The sequence below is a fragment of the Phyllobates terribilis genome, unplaced genomic scaffold (genome assembly GCF_046119375.1).
Source record: "Phyllobates terribilis strain yellow unplaced genomic scaffold, ASM4611937v1 Scaffold_4__5_contigs__length_816908805, whole genome shotgun sequence".
NCBI classification, from domain to species: domain Eukaryota; kingdom Metazoa; phylum Chordata; class Amphibia; order Anura; family Dendrobatidae; genus Phyllobates; species Phyllobates terribilis.
Window position 1 is genome coordinate 157,677,372 of NW_027362764.1, and position 27,615 is coordinate 157,704,986.

General features: G+C 43.0%; 1 protein-coding gene across 4 annotated transcripts in view; it reads right to left on the bottom strand.

Moving 5' to 3' along the window:
- HYCC1 (hyccin PI4KA lipid kinase complex subunit 1) overlaps positions 1-27,615 on the bottom strand; it is a 132,026-nt gene that overhangs the window by 55,636 nt on the left and 48,775 nt on the right. For all 4 annotated transcript variants that reach the window (XM_073677856.1, XM_073677857.1, XM_073677859.1 and 1 more), the window contains 3 exons: positions 26,815-26,894; positions 20,712-20,813; positions 1,586-1,765 (listed from right to left, as the gene is read on the bottom strand). In XM_073677856.1, coding sequence (XP_073533957.1) covers positions 1,586-1,765; positions 20,712-20,813; positions 26,815-26,862 — 330 coding nt within the window. In that variant the 5' untranslated portion in view covers positions 26,863-26,894. The remainder of the gene's footprint in view (positions 1-1,585; positions 1,766-20,711; positions 20,814-26,814; positions 26,895-27,615) is intronic.

Below are 27,615 nucleotides of genomic sequence, written 5' to 3' on the forward strand. Positions count from 1 at the left end.
GGAAAGTCTTTAAGCTTTCTACTGAATCATTACTCCCCTCTGTGTGCGCGCTGAGGCAGGTCTGACTCCCGAGCTGAGCACTTCTTAGCAATCATGAAGGTCTCAGGAGATGGGGTATGTGCACAAACACTTTTTCGAAGTTTTAGGAGCAGAAACTGAGAGAAAACTTAGTTTTTAAGGAGTTTTGAGATTTGGAAAGTTTCTAAATCAGTTTTCGCTCCAAAAACTCCTTGAAAAACTCTGTATCCACATAGCCTTTGGTCAAGTTGTCATGATGAGTCTTTGTGTTATTGCTGTGAAAATATGCAGCATCAGTCTTAAAAGTTCCAGCAAAATGTATGGTATTTATAGAAATCTTGTGCCCGCTGTGCTTTTTTTTTTACATTGTGTAAACTGACCTGCGGTGTGTTTTTGAAATTTGCAACATGTCACCTTCTCTTGCGGATGCGTCGAGTTTTATGTGTGGATTTTCCCCATAGAATTGCATTAGATGTGTTTCTAGTGTATTTCCGCTTTGAAGAAATGGGTAAGGTTGAGGATCAATAGATATAGTTTTCGGCCAAGGATACTTTGTGCAGCAGATGAAAGACACATGCTTACTTCCCTTTCCTTTGAAATCAGAAGATGTTCAGCAGTGCCATCAACTCAGAATGGCAGCAATTAGTGTGACTCAGCTGCACCCATCTACTGTTCGGTGAAGTCTGGCCAGACATGGTTTTCAAAGAAGAATTGTGCCCAAATAGCCATACCAAACCAGGCCAAGCAAAATCAACTATGCATCAATACATATCAACTGGGATACAGAAAAATTGCGGCAGGTACTCTGGATTGAGGAGTCACAATGTGAAATATCTGGCAGTAACAGAGGGCAGTTTGTTCGTTGAGTGGCTGGAGAGCGGTACAATAACAGGGGTCTATAGGCAACAGTGCAGCATGGCGGAAGTTCCTTGCAAATTTGGGGCTGCATTTCAGCAAATGGTGTAGGGGAATTGCTCAGGATTAATCGTGTCCTCAATGCTTAGAATTTCAGGCAGGTACTTATCCATCATGCAATAAGATCAGGGAGGCGTCTAATGGGCTCCAAGTTTATTTTGCAGCAGGTCACAAACCCCAAACATACTGCTAATGTCATTAATAATTATCTTCTAGAGAAAAACAAGGCATCCTGGAAGTGATGATATGGTCCCCACAGAGCCCTGATTTAATCATGATCAAATTGGTGTGGGATTACATGAAAAGACAGAAGGATTTGTGCAAGCCTACAACCACAGAGGATCTGCGGTTGGTTTTCCAAGACGTTTGGAACAATTTTCCTGCCAAGTTCATTCAAAAACTGTAGTGAATGTACCTAGAAGACTTGAGGCTTTGATGCCGTTTTGAAGGCAAAGTGCAGTCACATCAAAGATGGATTTATTTTAGATTTCTCTTTTGTTCATTCACTCTTCATTTAGTTCATTGATAACAGTGCAGGGTAACGCTCAGGACAGTGCTTGGTTGTTACCAGATTAAAGATATTTAGGACTTTATTTATAATGACATTTTATTTATTTTAAGAATAGAAAGCTGTAAATTAGCAGACACTAACCAAATTGTAGATGCTCAGGAGAAGAGCCTCGATGCATCCACTGCTCTGTAGGTCCCTGCTGGTAGACACGGACAAGTAACACCATATTAGTTCTGGAAGGAACTGAAGCGTAAATGTCCTCAGGTTCTTCTCTTTGCTTCGATAGAACTCAAAGAGCTGGTGACAGACAGGTTCTAGCAGCTGCAAACAGAAAAAAAGTCATCTCAGGAGGAGTCACATTTGTGGATAGGCAAAATACAACATGAAACATATAAAATACTGACATAAAAGGATGTATGTTCAGGTACAGGTGTATGGGAGTGTGGGCATGTTCAAGGAGATGAAAGCACTGTAATGCTGCTATCCAAGGAGTGTGTGCAATCAGTGCATGTTTTTTACTTCTATTCTTTTTAGTGGGTTTTGCTAGTATACGTGTTGATCTAATGCACACAAGTGGCTTATCATTAGACCGGGATTTTGTCAGTAAGGGTTCGCACTCTGTGTAAATAAAATCGCTCCAATAATTGTTCCTGAAAAGTAAAACGAGTGTCATGCAAGTAGGATGCGATTTTTATCAAGTAGCATTTGTATGACATGCGAATGCAATCCGTTTTTAAGATCAACTTTTACATGGTCAATTCAAGCTAGTTTTCTAAGAAATAAAGCAATCTTATATACAGATATAGATAGATTAAATATGATAGATGTTCTGTAGATATTGAATGTCACAAGCCCCTTACATATAATAAACTAGCAAAATTTCTTGCCTTTCCTGTGGCACTAAAGGGTGTTTAGCCTTTTTAAAAACTTATTAAATAAATGGTGTGGGAGCCTACTTATTTTTAATAACCAGCTGAGGGAAAGCAGACAGCTGGGGGCTTGTGTTATTATTCTGGGAAAGGGTCATTATCAAAGGATCTTCTCAGCTTATTAATATCAGCTCACAGCGGTCTGCGTAGCCTTTACTGGATATTAAAAAGGGGGGACAAAAAAAAAAATGATGTGGGGACCCCCTATTGTTAATAACAGCAAAGGGTAAGCAGATAGCTGCAGGCTAATATTAATAGGCTGGGAAGGGGCCATGGATATTGGCCCCCTCTCAGACTAATAAAACTAACCCTAAGCCGGCCCAGAAATGGCGCATCTATCAAATGCGCCAATTCTGGCCCTTAGCCTTGGCTCTTCCGGCTTGCCCTGGTGCGTTGGCAAGCGGGGTAATGGTTTTGGGGTTGATGTAAGCTTTGTAATGTCAGCCAACATCAAGCCCAGGGGTTAGTAATGGAGAGTCATCTATAAAGACATCCCCATTACTAACCCTGCAAGTTTAAAGCAAAAAAACACACAGAGAAAAGTCCTTTATTTGTACAAAGCACTCTCTGACCACCTTTTACCCATTTATTACCTTTAAAAAATCAAAAATTCTAAAGGGATTGGAGCGGTTCATCGGCCATGAACTTTGATAACCTTCGTGAAATCAGCGCTAGTCACTGAAGGCACACTCTCACACTACTATAAATGTGTTCCGGCTGGCGTGCTGAGTGGTCGCATTACTCCTGTCACTGCTCAACACACCATCCAGATGTAGCAGAGTTGGAGATGGTGGTGGGACATGGGATGGATTTACGGCTGACCCCTTTGGAATATTTCATTTTTTAAAGGTAATAAATGGTTAAAAGAGGGTCGGGAAGTGCTTTGTACAAATATTTTTCTCCGTGTGCTTTTTGCTTTAAAACCTACGGGGTTAGTAATAGGGGTGTCTAATAGACGCCTCTCCATTACTAACCCCTGTGTTTGATGTCAGCTTACATTATAAAGCAGACATCAACCCCAAAACCATTAGCCGCTAGCCACTGCACCAGTTTCTTGCCAATGTGCCATTTCCATGGCACCTTCCCAGCCTATTAATATCAGCCCGCAGCTGTCTGCTTAGCTTTTGCTAGTTATTAAAAATAGGGGGGACCCCCACATCCTTTTTTTTGGGGTCCCCCCCTTTTCAATAACCAGTAAAGGCTATGCAGACAGCTATGAGCTGATATTAAATAGCCTGGGACGCTCCATGTTTATTGCCCCTTTCCCAGACTATTAAGTCCGGCTCTCAGCTGTCTGCTTTCCGTCAGCTGTTTAATAAAAATAAGGGGGACCCCACGCCATTTTTTTCATTTATTTAATTATTAGCTAAAAATACATGTACAGTAACCTACACACGCACTGCACTAACTATATACCTCAATGACATCTTTCTAACTATACATATATTCTGACGGTTCACTCTGTGAATTTACTGTATTCGGCTGATAAAATGTCGGGCTTCCTATGAGATGGGTGCGTTAAAAAAAAAAAAAAAAAAAAAAAAAAAAAAAAAAATCACGCAGTACACACGTGTGCCAGGCGATTTTTTTTCTCGCACCCATTGACTTGCATTGGTGAGTCTTCTGCTATATAAGCATGCATGTAAGCATGCTGCGTTTTTTTTTTTTCAGTCTGATTTGAGCTAAGAAAAAAAAAAAAGCAGATGAACACAATCATTCAATAACATTATTTAGAGTGCAATCTGATTTTTTATCAGATTGCACTCGTCAGATTTAAACGCAGATGAGTCTGAGCCCTAACACCACAACTTTGCGATTTTACTGAACTTGGGACAACTCATATTATTAATTAGTTTTTAGTGATCTAAGTGCTGCTGTCATAATATGAATGTTGCCATAAGGCCATAATAAGGATGCTTAAAGAAAACCTTGTAGGGTAGGTGCACATGATGTCATTTAGATGCCAACGCAGCTGCCAAGTTTCCCCAAGCGAAACTGCTTTAGGAAAACACCACCAGTCATTTTCTGGAGGTGGGTCTGCCAGCGGTTTTGGCCTCGTTCTTGCGGTAGCTCCGTCGCCAGTGATTCTCACTCTATACTGTTAAAGAAAACGGGTAGCTTCCCAGCAGAAGCCGCCCAAAGAATGAGCATGGCACTTCTTTAACTACTTCAGGTTTTACGAACCCTGAATCTGGTAAAAGACATGGCAGGAGACGCAACAGGTGCACAGTAATGTCGTTTTGAAAAATGCTGTGCATTATGTTCATTTTATGAGGAGCTTTGGTGCCGTGTGCACATAGTTTACAATAAAAGATCCAGTAAGACTGAGTCCCTCCTACAATTGATGGTGTTCCACCAGTTCTGGAACAGGTGTTCATTTTACTTCTGTTCCCCACTATTTCAAAGCTCATGTTCCCCTGTAAACTGTGTGTGCGCGGACATGTTTTGGTTGGCCAGCATCAGAAGAAAAAAAAAAGCAAATGCCCACAGAGAATTTCTGAGTTATACGCTGTGAGGCAGTGACGGGGATCTTATACGAGGGACGATATATATCCCCCAAAATGTGTACAGAGACCTATTAAACCCATTGAAGTGCATTGCAGTCACAGACACACTGCGGCTGCAATGCAGGAATGAAGGTGAGCATTGACCTGGTCTGGCTAAGGCAGATTAGTAAAACCCGTCAGGGCCTTCATTTCTTGGAGGAGGCTACAAGAAGGCAGTGGGGCGGCCTCCTCCCTCCAACCCAGGTTTTCCAGTGGCTCTTGCCACAGGTCTTTTAAAAACACTGCATTAAGGATAAGTGTTGTTCAGTGTTAGGACCAGCTAGGAACATTGCAGAAAAGCTTGGCGGGCCTGTGTGTAGCTGAACCTACGCCTGGGAAGGCTCTGCACCCGTCAGGCTCTGAGCGGCCCGGCACGGCGATTGCCCATGGCAACCATTGTTATGGACTCGTGTTAACCCGGCTGCGAACCAGGTACCCGAAGCCCGGAGGCAAGCAATCACGGCTGAGGTAAAACAAACGCTCCAGTTAGGCGTCATCAAGGAATCACGGAGTGAGTGGGCTAGCCCCATCGTACTGATTCTGAAACAAGACGGATTGTTAAGCTTCTGTAACGATTTCCGGAAATTAAATGAAGTGTCGAAATTTGACCTATATCCAATGCCCAGGGTGGATGACCTGATTGAGAGACTGGGGCAGGCCCAGTACTTTATCACGCTCGAACTCAACAAGGGTTACTGGCAGGTACCTCTCACGGAATCGGCGAAGGAAAAGACCGCCTTCATAACTCCAGAGGGTCTATATCACTATGTGGTCTTACCTTTTGGGTTACGTGGGGCCCCGACTACATTCCAGAGGTTGATGGATATAGTGCTCAAGCCTCATCAGGAGTACACGTCCACGTATCTAGATGATATGATCATCTTTAGTACAGACTGGCATAGGCACCTATCCCAGGTACAAGCGGTGCTGGATTCTCTCAGAGCCGCGGGGTTAACGGCAAACCCAAAAAAATGTGCGATAGGGCTAGAGGAAGCCCGATATTTGGGGTATGTGATTGGCCGAGGAGTTATCAAGCCCCAAATCAATAAAGTTGAGGCCATAAAAAAACTGGCCTAAACCATCAAGTACAAAGCAGGTGAGGGCGTTCCTTGGCATCCTTGGGTATTACCGCCGGTTTATACCTAATTTTGCTGAGAGAACGGCGGCCCTGACCAATCTCTTGAAAGGAAAAAAAAAAATAATAATAAATCGGTAATTGTTCGGTGGAACCCTCAGGCAGAAGAAGCCCTTCAGTCCATGAAGTTGGCCCTGTGTGGCCAGCCGGTCCTCATCAGCCCCAACTTCAAGGAAACCTTCATTGTACGGACAGATGCCTCGGAGGTAGGCCTAGGGGCGGTATTGTCACAAAAAGTGAATGGTGAAGAGCACCCGGTCACCTACTTGAGTAGAAAACTTATCCCGGCAGAGAAAAACTATAGCGTGGTAGAGAAAGTGTTTGGCTATTAAGTGGTCCTTGGAATCGCTACGTTATTATTTACTCGGGCGTCAGTTCCGCTTGGTGACGGACCACTCACCCTTGGTATGAATGAGGAACGCCAAGGAGAGGAATGCGTGAGTCACCAGGTGGTTTCTGTCACTGCAAAATTTCAGTTACTCTGTAGAACATCGCCCTGGGAAGTCGCAGGCAAACGTCGATGCCTTGTCCCAGGCACCCTGTATGGTGACAAAATGTTCAACCCCGCAAGTTTGAACAGAGGGTGGGGGAGGGGGGAGATATGTGAGGCAGTGACGGAGATCGTATACGAGGGATGGTATATATCCCCCAGAATGTGTACAGAGACCTATTAAACCCATTGAAGTGCATTGCAGTCACAGACACACCTGCAGCGGCAATGCAGGAATGCATTGACCTGGTCAAGCTATCTGGCTAAGGCAGATTAGTAAAACCCGGCAGGGCCTTCATTTCTTGGAGGAGGCTACAGGAAGGCAATGAGGCGGCCTCCTCCCTCCAACCTGGGTTTTCCAGTGGCTCTTGCCACAGGTCCTTTAAAAACACTGCATTAAGGATTAGTGTTGTTCAGTGTTGGGACCTGCTAGGAACATAGCAGGAAAGCTTGGCGGGCCTGTGTGTAGCTGAACCTACGCCTGGGAAGGCTCTGCACCAGACAGACTCTGAGCGGCCCGGCTGTTGCCCACGGCAACCGTTGTTATGGACTTATGTTAACCCGGCTGCGAACAAGAGGACTTTCTGTTTTACCCGGGAGTGCTGAATAAAAGATGCTTATGTTGGACTTGCTTGGGTCACTGCCTCAGTTACTGCACGGTGTGAACACCGCCGCCTTACAACACCCAATTGCTTGAAGGAAAATCTGCATCATTATTAATGGGTGAGGCAGGGAAGGCAGAACTTTAAAATGGTGGGTTTACAAAAGAAATAGAAAAACTTCCTTAAAAAAAGAAAAATCCAGTGAAAGGTCACTTTAAAATTGCCTTCATCAGTTATTACATTGGTATTTTTGCCCCTGACTCTTCTCTGCTGAATGTCGATTCATCAAGACCAGCGTTGTTCACGCGGTCTTGATGAGGGGGCCTACTGGAGTCAGATGCTCCCAATTCATGGAGAGGTGCACGCCTCTTCATAAATTGATAGATTAGGGGTTCCCTTGGGCATTTACAGCTGTTTTCTTGCCTTTATACAGATTTTGATTGTTTGCCCCTTTTCTGCCACCATCTCTCAGTTTGGGGTTAATCTGGCATTATTGAGCATCAATCGAGATTAATCTCACGTTTCGGATTATTGACAAGATTAGATATGGTGGTTGCCAAGTAATCGTTTGTGTGTCCTAGTGTTATGTTATGTGTATACCTTTAAGCTTTTAAAGCATATTTAATAAAATTTATGTTTTATTGATCAAATAGGGTCATTACATGGTCAGCCTGAATTCATAGCCATATTAGCCAATTTACTAGAGAACTGCATTATGAGCAATATTCTAACCCACTAGTACTCATGTAGTCCAGATTGCGATAAAGCAAGCAGTCTGATGAGCCTGATTTTATGGTGGAACAGCTGTACAATGAGGAACCAGAAGACTATATTAAAAAATAGCAGAGTAGGGAAAAGTGTTAGAGGCTGTATTATTTTTGTATAGTATGCTATTACAGGGTCACTGTCTTACAATTTTATTTTGTTTTATTTTTAATTGCTAGCACCAAAAATGTTTTATTCCGTACATTTATTTTTTTTTACATTAATTACGATTCATATGCAAGGTGCATTGTTAACTCCAAATTTATATTTCATACTAAAGGTGACCAAACTAGGGTTCCTTAATCTGTAGGGTTAGGCGTCCCCCCCCCCCCCCCCCAAAATAAAACACAGCAGCAAGGTGAGCTGTTCCACCAACTTCTTTGAGAAAAAAGTATATAAAAAAAAAATGATTCAGGTGTTGGGGTTTGAAACATTTGACTTAAAAAGGTTAAAAACTCTGTTCTAAAATTTTCTGATGTTTGTTTCTTGTTAAAAATGAAAAGGTTTCTCAAAAATTACAATTATTCCTAAGAAAAAGACAATGGGACATATGGTCCAATGGGAAAGAGAGCTAGGATTTATGAGGTCTTGTGATAATTGGTACCATAATTGTGATACTTTATCAAAAGGTAGCAACCAAACCTCATTTACTGAAACATCCCCCAAAATATGTATTACATAGAGCATATTATGTTCCTACAAAACTATAGAAAATATATCCCAATGTAACAGATAGAGGCTTCAGGAGGTTGCAATATGCCTGGCAATACAGTTTTAATTAATAATTTAACTGGTAGATTAATCCAATTTGACCCTACGGTTCTGTCCTATTACTAATAAAACCAACAGGTTAATCAATTACATAACTAACGCCTCACGAATACATATCGCTTCTAAATGGAAGACCTTAGTACTATCTTTATCTGAAGATAAAAGCGATAATCTTATACGAATGTATCAAAGCTACAAGAACTGATACTTTTGAGCTTTTCTTCAATATCTGGTCCCCTTGGCTAGACCAAGAATCAGACCCTTCTCTCTATGTAGCCCTAAATCTCTCGCCCTGACAGAAGAGAAGAAACGTGGGAAGGAAAATAAGACAATAAAGGTTGACCTAATTATGTTTTGTCTGGAATCATATCGATATTGCAAGATTTGTTTATCTTCTGTATATGATCTCTCTTGTTCTACTTATTATAACGACTAGCTGAGAACTTTTATTATACTACATTATGTAAATGTTATTGATACTGTACAGTTTATTTACTCCTCGCTCCTGATCCCACATTTTACCTCCCTTTATCCCCTTTCCCTTTTTATGTTAAACTGTTAAAAATGATGAACAAAAACTAAAAATAATTATTAAAAACAAACCTCTGCATATACAATTTTAACCATATTTGCACATTTGTGATTTTCACAGCAATAAGTACCAGAGAAGACGGGGAGCGGAGGCATTATTAGTTACTGTTATGTAACAGTATTGTGGCCATTCCGTTTCACAATGTGCTAAAATCCAATGTATCACTAGAAAAGCAGGATTTTTAACATCAACAATTCTTGGTGGGTTGCTAAGCTGCCGCAGAGATTTAAAGTACAGAGATTTTTACTTCTGTGCTTCAAACAGAGGGTTAAAACGTCTCAGCTCCATGTGAAATTGTATAAGTACGTAAATCTTCCTTCAAATAGATTTTACATCACCCGAACATTCACTGGCAAGACGCACCCAATGGCTCTGCTCCCATTATAAGAAGCAGTTTTTAGGTAGTCATATAGAAATGGGGTAAGGATTTGGCACATTCCCCACACATGCACAGTACCTTAACACATAGAAGTTCATTAACCAGCTAAAGTTTATAGTTATAGTGAAGTTGAAAAAAATAAATAAATACACAGGTCCAACCTCTCTCACCCAGTTTCTGTATTATTGCATATATTCTCTACCGCAAAAATTATTTATAACCCACAATATCATTTGTTGTGAGAAATTCATCCAGCCCTTAAATGCTGTTATAGTGTCGGCCATTACTACCTCTTGTCGTCGGCATTCCACTGTCTGACTGCTCTGACTGTAAAGAACCCTTTCCTATTTAGGCTGTGTGCCCACGATGTGTTTTTCAAGCGTTTATGCTGCAGAATTTCCGCAGCGGAAACGCTTGGTAATCCGCCCCCCATGGTCTCCAATGCAATTCCGTACTTTCAATGCCCATGCTGCGTATTTTTCCGCAGCATTTATGCTGCGCTCAAAAATACGCAGCATGTCCATTAATTTTGCGGACACGCAGCGTAATCACCGCCATTGACTTGCATTAGAACGCGCCAATTCCGCAAGACTGCATCTGTACTTGCGTAATTGGCGCGTTCTAATGTGCGGATGGTACCCGGGTGTGGAGGAGAGGAGACTCTCATCCAGACCTGGGTACCATAGAATCTGTAAAAAAAGAATTTAAAATAAAAAATAAAGTTTATACTCACCTTCCGATGTCCTCCCGGTGTTTTGTCCACGGCGTCCGGTCTCTTGCAATGCTCGCGCTGTTGTGAAGGACCTGCCATGACGTCACTGAGTCATGTGACCCATCACATGACTCAATGACGTCACCACAGGTCGTTCACAACAGCGCGAGCATAAAAAAAAAAAAAAAAAAAAAAAAAAAGAGACCGGCCGCAGCAGAGATGAGACCGGGAAGACACCGGAAGGTGAGTATAATCTGTTTTTTTTATTTTTTACCATTCTTATTCTTTTTTTTTAACTATTACTTGGTCACACTATATAAATCCATGCCGGTTGCATGGATTTATATAGTGTGACCAACTTGTCAAGCACTTTTCCAAGTGATGCTCAAAATCGCTTGGAAAACTGCTTGAAAAAAAGCATGCGAAAACGCATGTAAAAACGCTGAAAAAACACTTCTCTCTGGCAGAAAAAAAACACATGTAAATCTGCATGCGTTTTTTTCTGCCAGAGAAAGGCAAAAACGCTCTGCATCAAATCTGCTACGTGGGCACATAGCCTTAGAGTCCGCACTCGCCTTTCCAACGCACAAAATGAACTTCCCCTGATCCTTTGTAAGGTCTTTGAAAGGAATAAATCTGATGTATAAATACAGGACCAAACATGAATTTATACATATGAATGAGATCGCCCCTGAGGCGTCTTTTTACTAAGCTAAACAAGCCCAACTTTTTCAAGCTCTCATCATACACAGGTGCATCTCACTGAATTAGAATATTATCAACAAGTTAATTTATTTCAGTACTTCAATACAAAAAGTGAAACTCATTATATAGAGTCATTACAAACAAAGTGATATATTTCAAGTGTTTATTTCAGTTAATGTTGATGATTATGGTTTACAGCCAATGAAAACACAAAAGTCATTATCTCAGTAAATTAGAATAATTAACAAAACACCTGCAAAGGCTTCCTAAGCGTTTAAAAAGGTGCCTTAGTCTGTTTCAGTAGGCTCCACAATCATGGGGAAGACTGCTGACTTGACAGATGTCCAGAAGGCAGTCACTGACACACTCCACAAGGTCCCAGAGTCTGGAGGAAGAGTGGAGAGGCACACAATCCAAGCTGCTTGAGGTCTAGTGTGAAGTTTCCACAATCAGTGATGGTTTGGGGAGCCATGTCATCTGCTGGTGTAGGTCCACTGTGTTTTATGAAGACCAAAGTCAGAGCAGCCGTCTACCAGGAAATTTTAGAGCACTTCATGCTTCCCTCTGCCAACAAGCTTTTTGGAGATGGAAATTTCATTCTCCAGCAGGACTTGGCACCTGTCCACACTGCCAAAAGTACCAATACCTGGTTTACAAACAACATTATCACTGTGCTTGATTGGCCAGAAAACTTGCCTGACCTTAACCCCATAGATAATCTATGGGGTATTGTCAAAAGGAAGATGAGAGACCCCAGACCCAACAATGCAGACAAGCTGAAGGCTGCTATCAAAGCAACCTGGGCTTCCATAACACCTCAGCAGTGCCACAGGCTGATCGCCTCCATGCCACACTGCATTGATGCACTAACTGATGCAAAAGGAGACCCGGCCAAGTATTGAGTGCATTTACTGAACATACATTTCAGTAGGCCAACATTTAGGATTTTAAAAACATTTTTCAAGATATTATAAAGTATTCTAATTTACTGAGATAATGAGTTTTGTGTTTTCATTGGCTGTAAGCCATAAAAACCAACATTAACAGAAATAAACACTTGAAATAGATCACTCTGTGTGTAATGACTCTATATAATATACGAGTTTCACTTTTTGTATTGAAGAACTGAAATAAATTAACTTTTTGATGATATTCTAATTTAGTGAGATGCACCTGTAAGAGGCCTTCCATCCCTTGTAATAATCTAGTTGCCGCCATTGAACCGAGTAGCTTCCTAACTGAATATCCTTTTTAAAATGTGGAGCCCAAAACTGGATCCCATATTCTAGATGTGGCAATATGGGTGATTCATGGAGGAGTAATATTCTGATGATGAGTTATATAGTGTAAATGGCAGTTATATTTTCTCCCTTACACATTACCATTGTCTAATAAAGAATACTAAAAAAAAAAAGAAAAAAAAAGGACAGCAAACATTGGTTTAAGATTAGATGTAAGCTACATATAATTCACTGATCCGTGAGTTTACTATATGAACGTCATATTTTTTAAACGTTTGCCAATCGAGCCTTAAAGGGGATTTTCACTACATACATAATCGTGGCCTATCCCGAATAGGAGCTGATCTGCAGTACCCAGAAGTCACAAAACAGTGTGACGGAGCGGCAGTATTCAGCTTCATACATGGTTTACATCTGGCTATTGCCAGAACTGGTAGCAGTTAATTGGTCTCTATCTTTAGGATATCAATATCAGATCAATGTCATTGTAGTGGAAAAAACCCTTTAATTGGTGACAACAATATTTCAACCTCCATTTTCTTAAGGTCTTTTTATACGTGATGATAAATCACATTAAAAAGACTGATTTCATCTTTAATGTGTGGTCAACAATATGCAAACTGTATAGCAACTGAAAAACCATATTAAAGGGGTTTTACACTACTCGGACAACCCCCTTCTTAAACTAAATGTTCGGCCCGATAAAAAAACAAACTATACTCGCCTCCTGTGCCGGCTCCGTTCCAGCGGTGTCAGCACTCGCGGTCCCGGGGCTGTGATGCGGTGGAATGACACGTGATGCCCAGTGCCCAATCAGCGCTGGTGTCACTGGCCCCACCGTCACAAGAACTGAACATAAAGAGGAAGTCAAGGCTGCAGTAGATCCCGGACATCCTCTTCATGTTCATTTCGACAGGAGGCGGAGACAGTGACGCCAGAACTGATGGGGCGCCAGGCATCACGTGTCATTCCACAGCATCACAGCCCCAGGACCGTGAGTGCCGACACTGCTGGAACGGAGACGGAACGGGAGGTGGGTATAGGTTTATTTTATCGGGGACGAACATTTAATTTAAGAAGGGGTTGTCCTAGTAGTGGACAACCTCTTTAACAATCATTCAGCCCTATACACTATGCCTTGCTCCCCGTAAAAGGCCATTAGATCAGTGTCTTCTCAGATCCTCGATTTGGATTCATTATGAGCAGAAATCTGTTACCAGGTCAAAATATGGCAGTTTTTGTTTTTCTTTCATTCTTTTTGTGCTACCCTGAGTCTTTCAAATTTATTTTTTTTATTTTCAAAGTCCACCACTCGCTTTCAGGCCTATTTAAAGCACTCAGCGTGATAATTTTATGGTCTTTAGCACAGTATTCTCTAGGGACGTGTCTTTGGGCTGCTCTGCGTGATTATCCCTGTGAGCAACGCCTCCTTGTAAACATCATACAAAATTTCCATATTGGGAGCACCTAAAGGCCCACACCTATGGAACCATATGGCGGATTTAAAAAAAAAAAAAAAAAAAGTGAAAAGTTAGGAGAGCGTTCATGGGGGAACTACAGCTTTTTAAAAAGAAATACATCCACAGTGAATGTTCACAGATTCAGTGATTTGAGTCAAGATCCTATAAAATACTTTCCCTCATTTTTTTCCTGAATTCTATGGGTTTCTGAGAAAGCTGGAGGGCTACAAACTTGGCCTCAATTACAATTTCTATGGGTGAAGTTAGCCATCTTTCACAGTGGCAGACACAGACAGAAGAGGGCCTCTGTGCAAGAACAGTATATGGGCCCATCTTTGCATCTGTTACAGGACCTACTTACTAATTTGAAGGTGTAAGTGTGCCCCCTTACATCCTGGGTCCCTACTGCCCACATTGCTCTAATATATACAGTACAGACCAAAAGTTTGGACACACCTTCTCATTTAAAGCTTTTTCTGTATTTTCATGACTTTGAAAATTGTACATTCACACTGAAGGCATCAAAACTATGAATTAACACATGTGGAATTATATACTTAACAAAAAAGTATGAAACAACTGAAAATATGTCTTATATTCTAGGTTCTTCAAAGTAGCCACCTTTTGCTTTGATGACTGCTTTGCACACTCTTGGCATTCTCATTTTGGTTAGAAGCCCCTGACAATAAGCTAATCACAGTGTTCTGCTGCTCGGACCTCCACCGGGCCGCAAGAGTTCAGTTTTACCACAGGGCCATCACAGGTGAGAAATAACATTACATTTATTTTTTTTTTTTTTTAAATACCATGGAGCTGTCCATGTAATTCACAGAAAGCAGCCAAAGACCCCTTTAACTTCATTTTAGTCATGATCTTGTTATCATTTATACTACTATAAAGCACTATAACAGATATCACTCTGTTATAGTAGTTATGAAGTGATAAAAGGTATCTCCACATCATTACACAATGTGTAAGGTGATAAGTCATTACATCATATGAGCGCTAATTAATATTTTAATGATCGCACCCCATGAGGCTTTCTTTATTCATCCTAGGACCACTAGATCGATCATATCCTGTAAACAGACTGTCATTTCTGGGGAAGTCAAGAAAGGCATTTGCTCATTTGATCTTTAGTAATGGCTCATTAGTTTATGTGATTCTGAAGTCAGCTAATTAAATGTTTAGATGTTATCAATTAAAGGGGTATTCCTATCTCATTCATCTTCATAGCAGAGATGGGAATACCCATTAAGTAAGTGATGAAACAATGTAGTACAGCCTGCTGCAAAGAGACAGGCGGCTTTGCACCATATGTGTGTGTTCTATTTGAGGTATCCAATACAACTGCGCATTTCTGTCCTTTAAAACAGAGGTCCCCAACCTTTTTTGCACCAGGGACCGGCTTTAAGCAAGACCAGTTTTCCATGGCCCGGTGGGGGTGGGGGCGGGGCTTTGGTCATATGGGGGTGGGGTTATGGAGGGGTGGAGCTGTATGGGGAGGATGCTGGCGGGACCTCTGTGTACAGCGCTGCTAAGTAGCAGCATTGTACATTGAGCGTCAGTGTATACAGCGCTGCTGCTTAGCAGCGCTACACACTGAACACCGGTACCGGGAGCCGCGTCACTGAAGCCAGTCTGCTGCCCCAGCACGCCCCACATAACATGTTCTGCCGGGGGCGTGTCAGTGAGGAGAGCCTGCCGCCCCACCCCGTCAGGAACACACCATGCTGTGCAGGAGGGCCGCGTCACTAAGACCCGCCCCGTGACGTACAACAGGTACCATGCTGTGCTGTGGAGGGCTGCGTCACTAAGACCCGCCCGACGCCCCACCCCGTCCTGCATAATGTTCTCTGCCGGGAGCTGCGAGCTGTCACGGCTATGGCAGAAAACATTATAAATCCACACAGAGCGAGTTCTGACCAGGCGCAGGGCCGCGGAGCTAGCTGTCAGCGGCAGGGCCGGCTCCAGGTTTTTCTGGGCCCCGGGCGAAAGAGTCTCAGTGGGCCCCTTTAACACATACCACGATTCATGATGCAGAGATACGGCGGAGAAATATATATATATAGTACAATGCAAAGATTTCACTTCATGAGTGATATCTATTGTAAATTCTACAATAGCTCAGAAACCGGTGAATCGCTCCACACAGAATAGTGGCCCCCATATAAGGCTCCATACGGAATACTGGTCCCCATATAACGCCCATACGGAATACTGGCCCCCATATAACGCTTCATACGGAATACTGGCCCCCATATAAGGCCCCATACGGAATACTTGCCCCCATATAAGGCCCCATACGGAATACTGGCCCCCATATAAGGCCCCATACGGAATACTTGCCCCCATATAAGGCCCCATACGGAATACTTGCCCCCATATAAGGCCCCATACGGAATACTGGCCCCCATATAAGGCCCCATACGGAATACTGGCCCCCATATAAGGCCCCATACGGAGTACTGGCCCCCATATAAGACCCCATACGGAATACTGGCCCCCATATAAGGCTCCATACAGAATACTGGCCCCCATATAACGCTCCATACAGGATACTGGCCCCCATATAACGCTCCATACAGGATACCGGTCCCCACATAATGCTGCATGCAGGCTGTTACCCCCACATAATGCCCCATACAGGCTGTCCCCCCCCTTATAATGCTCCATGCAGGCTGTTACCCCCCACATAATGCCCCATACAGGCCCCTCCCTTTTAATGCTCCATGCAGGCTGTTACCCCCACATAATGCCCCATACAGGCTGCCCCCCCCCCTTATAATGCTCCATGCAGGCTGTTCCCCCCCACATAATGCCCCATACAGGCCCCCCCCTTTTAATGCTCCATGCAGGCTGTTACCCCCCACATAATGCCCCATACAGGCTGCCCCCCCTCTTTATACTGCCCCATGCAGGCTGTCACCCCTCCTCTTTATACTGCCCCATGCAGGCTGTCACCCCCCCTCTTTATAATGCCCCATGCAGGCTGTCACCCCTCCTCTTTATAATGCTCCATGCAGGCTGTCACCCCTCCTCTTTATACTGCCCCATGCAGGCTGTCACCCCTCCTCTTTATACTGCCCCATGCAGGCTGTCACCCCTCCTCTTTATACTGCCCCATGCAGGCTGTCACCCCTCCTCTTTATACTGCCCCATGCAGGATGTCCCCCCCTCTCTTTATAATGCCCCGTGAAGGCTGTTCCCCACCTTATAATGCCCCATGCAGGCTGGTCCCCACCTTATAATGCCCCATGCAGGCTGTCACCCCTCCTCATTATAATGCCCCAAGCAGGAATCCCCCCCTCTTTATAATGCCCCATGCAGGCTGGTCCCCACCTTATAATGCCCCCATGCAGGCTGTCACCCCTCCTCATTATAATGCCCCAAGCAGGAATCCCCCCCTCTTTATAATGCCCCATGCAGGCTGTTCCCCACCTTATAATGCCCCATGCAGGCTGTCACCCCTCCTCTTTATAATGCCCCATGCAGGATGCCCCCCCTCCCCTCTTTATAATGCCCCATGCCTCCATACATTAAAAAAAAAAAAAAAAATCAAATACTCACCTCCCTTCTCCTCACCTGCTACCTGCTGCCCGCCGCTCGCTGCTCGGCTCCGAACTCCAGCGTTGTCGTTTCTTCCCGCTCAGCGCTCCCTGTGACGGCTCAGGGGAGGGCGCGGTGTAAAGACGTCACCGCGCCCTCTGACCTGAGACGACACAGGGAGCGCAGAGCAGGAAGACAGCTGATCTGCGGAGGCACGGGGAGAGGTAAGTATCGGGCTGCCGGGGCCCTGAGCAAGCGGCGGAGAAGGGCGGGCGCTGACACCGCTCTCCTCCGCCCATAGCTCAGCGGGGTGCGCGACCGCCAGTGGGCCCCTCTGCCTGCTCAGAGCCCCGGCATTTGCCCGGGTGCTGACGCCGGCCCTGGTCAGCGGCGCCGCGGACCGGCTGAAAAACCCCAACGGCCCGGTCCTGGACCGCGGACCGGCGGTTGGGGACCTCTGCTTTAAAAGAAAGGATGAAAAACAAATAAGTTTTTATACCAATGCAGTCTATGGAAGGCGTATACAAAGTATTGTCATACATTCACATCACTTTAACTTTTTTTCCCCACAAACAAGTCACATGATCTCCTGACACACACACACACACACACACACACGCACCCACACACAGTAGCAAAGACACGTATGCTAGGGTTAAATCCTAGCACTGCAGGTTTTGATTTGATGCACCCAACTTGCTTTGACTAAGAACCAGGGCTTATGTTCACTACTTGTGTGTCAGTCTGCTAAATGAAGCAGAGTCGAGTGTGCTGAAGCTGGCTGGTGAGTGTCCAGCCACAATGTGAGCTGTAGCTAGGAGAGAGATATGCCAGAGTCTATTTGAATGAAGATTGCATGGGTCAGCTAGAAAAGCTGCGCAGTGTGTAAGAAAACTTGGCACTCATTTGGTGTGATAAACATGGAAGCAATTCTATTTGTAGAAATATCCACACAAAAATTAGAGTCGTTTCAGTCACACCTTGACAGGAGGGAAACTGCCAATACAGCGCAAGGTGAGGCTATGCAGTGTTTATCACACCTAACGAGTGGCAAGTATTCTTACATACTGCGGATGAATTTGGATCCTACTTGTGCATCACTCCAGACAGAAGTGGCATGTCAATCTTTCTATTAGGAAAGTGGAGCAGTCTGTGCGTTGGAACCAGGGCTGTGGAGTCGGTAAGCCAAACCTCCGACTCCTCAATTTCCATGACACCGACTCCACCTCCCTCATACATGGCTCATGTGTAAGTGATAAATTTACTGTAGCAGATTCATCTCCGCTAAAAGTCTAGACCCTTAGATCAGGAATAGGACAGACATTTATAGGACATTTCATAACTTTCCCAAATTCTAATGAAAAAATATTCACCACAAACTGCATTGAACTACTGTATCCAATTTATTATATATTATAGGAGGAGTCAGAGTTGGTCCATTTTATTCCGACTCCACCAAAATGGGCACCGACTCAGACTCCGACTCCACAGCCCTGGTTGGAGCTGCAGAATAATGTGTGGAAGGTGCAGCCTGTTCATTGTGAACTGTGCCCGGAGTTGAACACTTCTATTTGGCGCTGGAAGCTGCTGGAGCTCGGGCTGAAGGGGAGACTGGTGGGATCGTTCCTCTTCAGTGTATGAAGTTTGCTCAGGGAGAAAGGACTAATCTGTTCAGGTGAGCGTGCACTAACATATATGCCCAGCTAAATGAACGGTTTATTTGCGGTGATACTTTTGTGCCCAAAATAAGCTGTTTTTGGTTTTGAATCCCTTGGAGTTTTATAAGAGCAATACAACTGCACCTGTTTCGACCAAACCACATTGTCTGTGTGAACGCTACCTAATGCTTACCTGAGAGCATGAATCTCTAGAATATAATATATAACAAGGGATCGGCTCTCTGGTAGACGCTGGTACACACACAAGGATCCAGTGCGGTTTATTTAATGTCCATTAACCATATAGTTTAACAAAACAAAAAACAGCCTCTTCTGGGTACAAAAGGTATAACAGCACCAATACTGAAAATAAACAGTCCATATGTAGCACAGGCTCACCTGTTTAAATGTCAGACCTTTACTTAGCTTCTAGCAGAGACAGAGCCACACAGGCAAGGTCTTTTCACCTTGCACACACACTGTACCCTAATAGTACAGCTGGACTTCCTTATATCAGCCATACCACACCTTAGGGCGGGGATATGTGAGCAGCCAGTCCCACCCATCTCTCTGATTGCTCGTAAACCAGGCCCTGACACAACCTATTAACTCTCTCAGCACTATACATGCTGGAGCCTGCTTTTCCGGGCTGACAACACCGAGGCTACCAGCCTCCATGATACATATCTCAGCTCGAGGAGCTGCCCGGCGGACATCTTACAAAATTATCTAAAAAATATTTGCAAATATCTTTTTTATGGACTCAACATGCTCTGGAGAAACTGGTATGAAGAGATCAAAAGTTGAAAAATAGCACAACTCAGAGTTATGCCTAAATTTTGCAGCTTTTCAAAGCCTTTATGCCAGAATTCTGGTGTGGAAGCTTTGATGAATTGGGCCAAAGTGTTCAGTGTTTCTTGTCAAAATCAGTAGGATCAACTGACATCAGTCTATGGAGTGTGGACTTTTTTTTTTTTTTTAAAAAACAAAACAGAATTTTCTCTAGCTTCCCAGGTGAAACACTTCTTCTTCCTACCAGCAAGAACAGCTAGGTGGTGATTGCAGAATACAGATTTACCTGGCTCCAGTTGTAATTTGAAAATTAGTAAGCTCAACCTCAAGGTCGTTACAGGCAGCTTGAATTTTATAGTTTAAAAGGGTTGACTAAGGCAACTATCTGATGCGATTTTAGAGGCTATCCCATGAAAAACATTTGTGACCAATCCACAGGATAGGTGATAAATGTATAATTGCTCGGAGTCCTACTAATCACTACAATGGGGATCCTGCAGCAAACTTTCTGAGGAGATTGAATGAAATAGTAGTCATGCATGCACACGGACAATATACTAATTGTCTATCGGACTGAAAAGATCACATCTCCATCAGTCCCAAACATACTGATTAGAGTAGCTAGGGACCCCCGTCTTTATGATCAGTGTTGCTTCCAGTGGTGGATTCCAAGGAAGCACTTCTCTAATGTGAAATTCTTACCTTTTTTATTATAAAGGCATGCTGGAAGTATAAGATGATATTACAGGTTTATTACTGTAGCTTTATGTATTAGCTTCCAGCTCACAGATCAGCACTGGAGAAATCGATTTTCATACACAATAAATCAAACCACATAGAATTCTGCCATATTTGTATTCTTCTATAGAAGGTTTGCATTTTAGAGTATAAATATATTTTTCCATTGGGGTACTCTTACCAGATTCCCATTTGCTACTTACCTCGCTCTGAGGTTCCTGAATAACTTCATAAAGTGCAGAAACCAAAGTGGTCTTCTCCTTCAGACTGACAGCATAACTTGTAATAGACGCCTCAGGCAGAATCTAAAGACAAAACATATTGTGTATGTCAATATTATATTCCTGCTAGCTGAGAGCGCAAAAAAGGATTTTAGATGCTTGTGATCACCACAGGCGACATAGGAAATAGCTTTTTAATTTTTAAGCAAATTGCAAGTCAATTTAAATGCGAGTTTGCATGCATCTATAACATCAGAAAGAAGCACAGTATAATCATTTAGGGAGTAAATAAAGTTGTTGTTTTTTTTATTTAATTATTGATCAGTCTTTAGAAAAGTTATGTGTAGCATCTGTGCCTGCTCCCGTTACTACTGCTTCCGATCTGGCCACTGGGCGGCTGCGCGCCTTTGTTGCTGGTGACCCGTGAAAGCAACAGACCTGTTTTATTCCTGCAGCTTAATCAGGGAACTATGGGTTTCATTTTTGTTTGGTTTTGCTTACTCCTTCCTGACAGTGATGGGAAGGGCTGTCTGCAATTTAAAAACCTGGGCCTCTGACTTCCACTGCCAGTCAATAAGTTCTGCTCAACGGGTCTATAGCCCATTCTTTGCTCTTATTGCATCTTCCTGATTTAACCCATTCTCTGACTTCAGCTTCTATTTTCCCCACCAGCTTGCGTTCTGATTTGGTCTCAGACGTGACATTCTGGTATTAACCCTGCATGACTATCCTTCTTGCTACCAGCTTTCACCACCAGACAGCAGCTGACTTTGTGGCTCCAACCCAGGGGTCCGTGTGTAAATCCAGATCCCTGTGCAGAGGTTAAAAGAGTGAAGGCTAAAGCTAACCCTGGGATCTGGTAAACGGAGTGGCTTGCAATAAGCCTGTCCATAGATACTCTATTAACAGCTGCCAGGCTTCCTAAAAACAGTGCAACCGTGACTATATGAATCTGTGTAAAATACTCAATTAACTTACCTTGCTTCCTTCTCTCCCACACACCATGCTAAAAGTAGTTACAACTGCCTTGTTCATGCACTTAAAGAGGACCCATCAACAGGTCAAAAGTGGCAAATTTTTGCTATCATTTTATTCCCACTGCTTCCCTGAGTCATATGGTTTAAGAAATATGAAACCTCACTAGAAGCACGGGTTTTATTTCTGCATCACATAACTCAAAGACCATGGCTGTTAAAGGAGTTGTCTAATGAGAAGAGCCTTAGCTTGTGACCCCATTTTTAATAGACAATGATATGAGAAAAAAAAACAAAGAACCAAAACACTGATTGGCAAAAATTTAAGAAAAAAAATATACATGCAACACAAGAACCTGATTTAAACAATAGGTCATTTTCGAATGACAGCTTCCCTTTAACAATTGATCACCTATCCGTAAGATAGGTCATCAATGAGAGATTAGCTGAATAGAATAAGAGAATAACCATCAGTACTTGGCAGGGGCCACTAAAATGTAGGGGGCTGCTGTGCGCCGACCCCATATAATGAATGTTTCCCTGCTGCCAGACCAGATTTCGGGTGATTGGTGGGGGTGCCAGATGTCTGTTGTTGAACCCCAAACTAATTTCATATACAGTCATGACCAAAAGTTTTGAGAATGACACCAAAATTATATTTTCACATGATCTGCTGGCCTCTGGTTTTTATTAGTGTTTGTTTGATGTTTATATCTTGATGATTGACCACAAGTTCTCAATGGGATTAAGATCTGGGGAGTTTCCAGGCCATGGACCCAAAATCTCTATGTTTTGTTCCATGAGCCATTTAGTTATCACCTTTGCTTTATGGCAAGGTGCTCCATCATGCTGGAAAAGGCATTGTTGGGCGCCAAACTGCTCTTGGACGGTTGGGAGAAGTTGCTCTTGGAGGACATTCTGGTACCATTCTTTATTCATGGCTGTGCTTTTAGGCAAGACTGTGAGTGAGCCGATTCTCTTGGCTGAGAAGCAACCCCACACATGAATGGTTTCAGGATGCTTTACAGTTGGCATGAGACAAGACTGGTGGTAGCGCTCACCTCTTCTTCTCCGAATAAGCTGTTTTCCAGATGTCCCAAACAATCGAAAAGGGGATTCATCAGAGAAAATGACTTTGCCCCAGTCCTCAGCAGTCCACTCCCTGTACCTTTTGCAGAATATCAGTCGGTCCCTGATGTTTTTTCAGGAGAGAAGTGGCTTCTTTGCTGCCCTCCTTGAAACCAGCCCTTGCTCAAAGAGTCTCCGCCTCACAGTGCGTGCAGAAGCACTCACACCAGCCTGCTGCCATTCCTGAGCAAGCTCGGCACTGCTGGTAGTCCGATCCCGCAGCTGAAACAGTTTCAAGATACGGTCCTGGCGCTTGCTGGTCTTTCTTGGGCGCCCTGGAGCCTTTTTGACAACAATGGAAGCTCTCTACTTGAAGTTCTTGATGATGCGATAGATTGTTGACTGAGGTGCAATCTTTGTAGCTGCGATACTCTTCCCTGTTAGGCCATTTTTGTGCAGTGCAATGATGGCTGCACGTGTTTCTTTAGAGATAACCATGGTTAACTGAAGAGAAACAATGATACCAAGAACCAGTCTCCTTTTAAAGTGTCCAGTGATGTCATTCTTACTTAATCATGACTGATTGATCCATTAACACAGGTGTGGGTGTTGAGGACAGGGCTGGCGATCAATCACTAAAACGATATTAGCTGCTCCTTTTAAGGCAGGACTGCAATGATGTTGAAATGTGTTTTGGGGGTTAAAGTTCATTTTCTGGGCAAATATTGACTTTGCAAGTACAGTAATTGCTGTTAAGCTGATCACTCTTTGACATTCAGGAGTATATGCAAATTGCCATTACAAAAAATGAAGCAGTAAACTTTGGAAAAATTACTATTTGTCTCATTCTCAATACTTTTGGCCATAACTGTAGATAACCTATCCTATACACTGGATTATTTAAATTAAATCGTGTATCTCATCTAATTGGCACTGCTCCACTGATTCTGGGGCAAGTTTTCTTCTTCTAGGACCCTTCATTTTAAAGGTAAGCAAATACGCCTAGTTGGTTGAAGGGAAAATATGCATATTGGGCAAACTGAGGACATGACTTTGGAATAGAGGGAACAGAAGACTAAGAAACAGTTCCAGAATTAGAGTACCTCCACCAATTGGCACAACTTCACTAAAGGCCCCATCACACATAACGAGATCGCTGATGCGTCACAGTTTTCGTGACGCAATAGTGATCTCGCTAGTGATCTCGTTATGTCTGACAAGTAGCAACGATCAGGCCCCTGCTGTGAGATTGCTGATCGTTACAAAGCTTCCTGGACCATTCCTGGGTCGTTGCGCATCGCTGTATTTGACACCTTATCAACGACCTCGTTAGCGATTCAGAACTGAGACACGTAGGCGTGCATAAATTGGACTTTTCCGCGCCCCTCGTCCCCGACTGGTGGTCGCTACTGCGTCCTCGTTTTCGGATCCCACCAGCGTTCTCCGGCTGTGACTCCACTTTGAAGAAATCCGACATCTTTAGCGAGGTAGGTATTGTTTGGGGTCTCAAATGAGTTTCCATTTTTAATTCATTTATAGGACATCTACCAATTATCTGCTATCATTGCTCTTCAGGGAGGGAGGGCTTGGCTTCTATCTGTATATATATGCTTTTGCATGGGCAGATATTTTAGGGGTCTCGTGCACACACACCCACACAGCACGTTTTCTGACACGCTGTCCTGGCCAACCGCTTCAGAGTTTTTCACACGCCAATTAACATGAAGCTTAAATCAATAGACTCTGTTGTTTTGGCTTGTTGCACACTTCACAACTTTCTTCGTCGACGTGATGCAATTACGTACTGTCCGCCTGGCTTCGTGGACTCTGTGGACCTAGCCAATGGGGAAGTGGAGCTCGGTGAATGGCGTGCAAACGATCCTGCAATTGCAGGCCTTCAACCAGTGGGACATGGCAGAAACACCCATGATGCGAAGACCTGCTGCGACAACTACTGCCAGTATTTTAACGGTCCTGGTGCTGTTCCTTGGCAGCATCAGAACCTATAGTGGGCAACTACTCATGTTTCTACACTACTGACATTTCTGTACTGATGTGTCTAATAAACTGTGTGTTCTACTATGCAAAAGCTTTGTTTCTCATTCTTTCAGCAGTAGCAGTAGTCACCGCAGTAAGCAGTCCATAATATAATATAAAATATATTATATATTATATATATATATATATATATATATATATATATATATATATATATATATATATATATATATATATATATATATATATATATATATATATATATATATATATATATATACACACACACACGTACACATATATACACATGCGTATACAGATACATACACACACGCATATACATTCGTGTACTCGTATGTAAACAGATTCATCCATGTACTCATACATATATTTTTAAGTACATAAATATATACACACACACTCATATACACATACGTATACAGATAACTATATATACACATACATACTCTCAAACATACAGATATGCATACACATAAATGGCCATTTACATCTAATATATTATATATATATATATATATATATATATATATATATATATATATATATATATATATATATATATATATATATATATATATATACATACATCTATCTATTTTTTTTTTTTTTTTCATATAAATATATAGACATCCATACATCTGTACAGGAACAATGCACACACCAGTGTTCCCATCTGACCGGAGATGCAGTAGCGATGTTAAACCAAGGCCGCCCAATCAGGACGCAGTAGCGTCCACCAATCGGAGATGAGGGGGCGCGGAAAAGTGATTTTATGCATGCATTTGTGACACAGTACAGTCCCAATCAAGGTGTGGATCGTTGAAATAGCTGCTGTGTGAAAGCGTCCCAACGACCGCCGAGATCGTTCGTTAGATCGCTGGGGCGGCCGAAATCGTTGGGAAGTTCTGCATGTTTGACAGCTCCCCAGCAATCATGAAACGACTCTCCAGCGATCCCAAAACCGTGACGCACTAACGATCTCGCTAGCGATCTCGTTATGTGTGACGGGGCCTTAAGTCTCAGACAATCTCTTTAAAGAGTCTGTCCACTACTGTTATATGGAGGACCTCTCCTTAGGAGGTCACGACTTGTCCCAGCGACCACACTGGTCAGCAGTTATCACCTCCATAGAAGCAGGATGTAAACCGTGCACAGAGCAGAACACCACAGGTCTGTTCAGAAGGAGATTAATTATTGTTTTATCAGCATGATTTCTACAACACTTTTAAAGGGGTTGTCCCCTACTTTTACATTGATGCTCTATCCGTAGGAGGGCTCGGCCGAATGAGCGCTCCAACCTATGGGAGAGACAGCTGAGAGATGGCTGTTGGCCTAAAGGCCCCATCACACTAAGTGACGCTACAGCGATCCCGACAACGATACGACCTGTCACGGATCGTTGCTGCGTCGCTATGTGGTCGCTGGTGAGATGTCAAACAGTCAGATCTTCCCAACGACGCAGCAGCAATGCAGCGACCCGTAACGATCTGTATAACGATGCACGCCTAAGTGTATCTGTGTCTGAGTCGTCAACAAGATCGTTGGTAAGGTGTCAAACACACTGATACATGCTACCCAGCGGGGCCTCAACGATCAAAGAAATGTCCAGACAATTCCGACAAGACCACTGATCTCACAGTAGGGGCCTGGTCGCTGCTAAGAGTCAAACGTAGCGAGATTGCTACTGAGGTCGCTGTTGCGTCACAAAACTTGTGACTCAGCAGCGATCTCGCTTAGTCTGACGGGGGCTTAACAAGTGGCAGAAGCATCGTTCGGCCAACGGACATCTAATATGTATGGCAAAATGGTGCCTTTAACTAATCCGTCTTCCATTTTAAAATGATAGCATGAAGACCATGAGTCAAAGGACTGGACTTCTAATAGAAGCCAAATACTATCTGAACAAATAGATTAAAAAAAATACAAAAAAAGTCAAAATGCACAATTACGACACAAAGCAAGGAGCATAACCATCATTTACAATGAGACAGGTGAAGGAAAGATGATTTAAAAATAATAAATACCTTATATTCTGACAACCATTCCTCCACGACTCTTTCTGCGGTCAGCATCTTCCCACATTGAGCAGCTTCCAGCTGGTTACCTGATAATAGATGAAAGAAATTTACTGTGTATTTCAGCGTTGATCAAATGATGCTAAAAAGGAGAAGTAAAATTAGGAAGTCCATCTGACTGGCTTACTACCATGCGCTATTCCTGGAACAATGAAAGACATTGATTTGTTGGTCAATTTAGTTAATTTTTAAGGAAGAGAGTATGCAAGTGGCCAAGGCCTCACATTAAAGCCTATGGAGTTTGATTTAAAAAAAAAGAGGATAATCAGTGGCGCTGCGACTTATGGAAACAGGGTTATTTAGCATAAAACAGGCTGCACATTTTGACACTGGACCAGGGCCTTCCTCAGGCCTGAGACAAAGTGGATAATTACAAGTCAAGAATCTCCATCATTCATCATCCATCATCATCATGTGAAGATGAGAAAATTTAAAGTGGTTGTCCCACAAAGTATATTTTAATCAACAGATCTTACAATAAAAATAGACTTCCAGAATTGGAAGTGTTAAAAAAAAAAAAAAATTCCTGTCCCGAGATAATCTTATAAATGTGTCCCTGCTGTGTGCTGTGCAGTGAATGTTTTCAACTGTGCAGGAACATGATCGGATATACCACAGCTCCTGGGCAGAGGAGGAAGCAGAAGTATACGGACATTACAGCACGGGATCACAGCGGATTCTTTCTGTGAGCTAAAACAAGTTTTTAAAACATGCAGGGAAATGTTTTTTCTTATAGAAATCAGCAGCTGT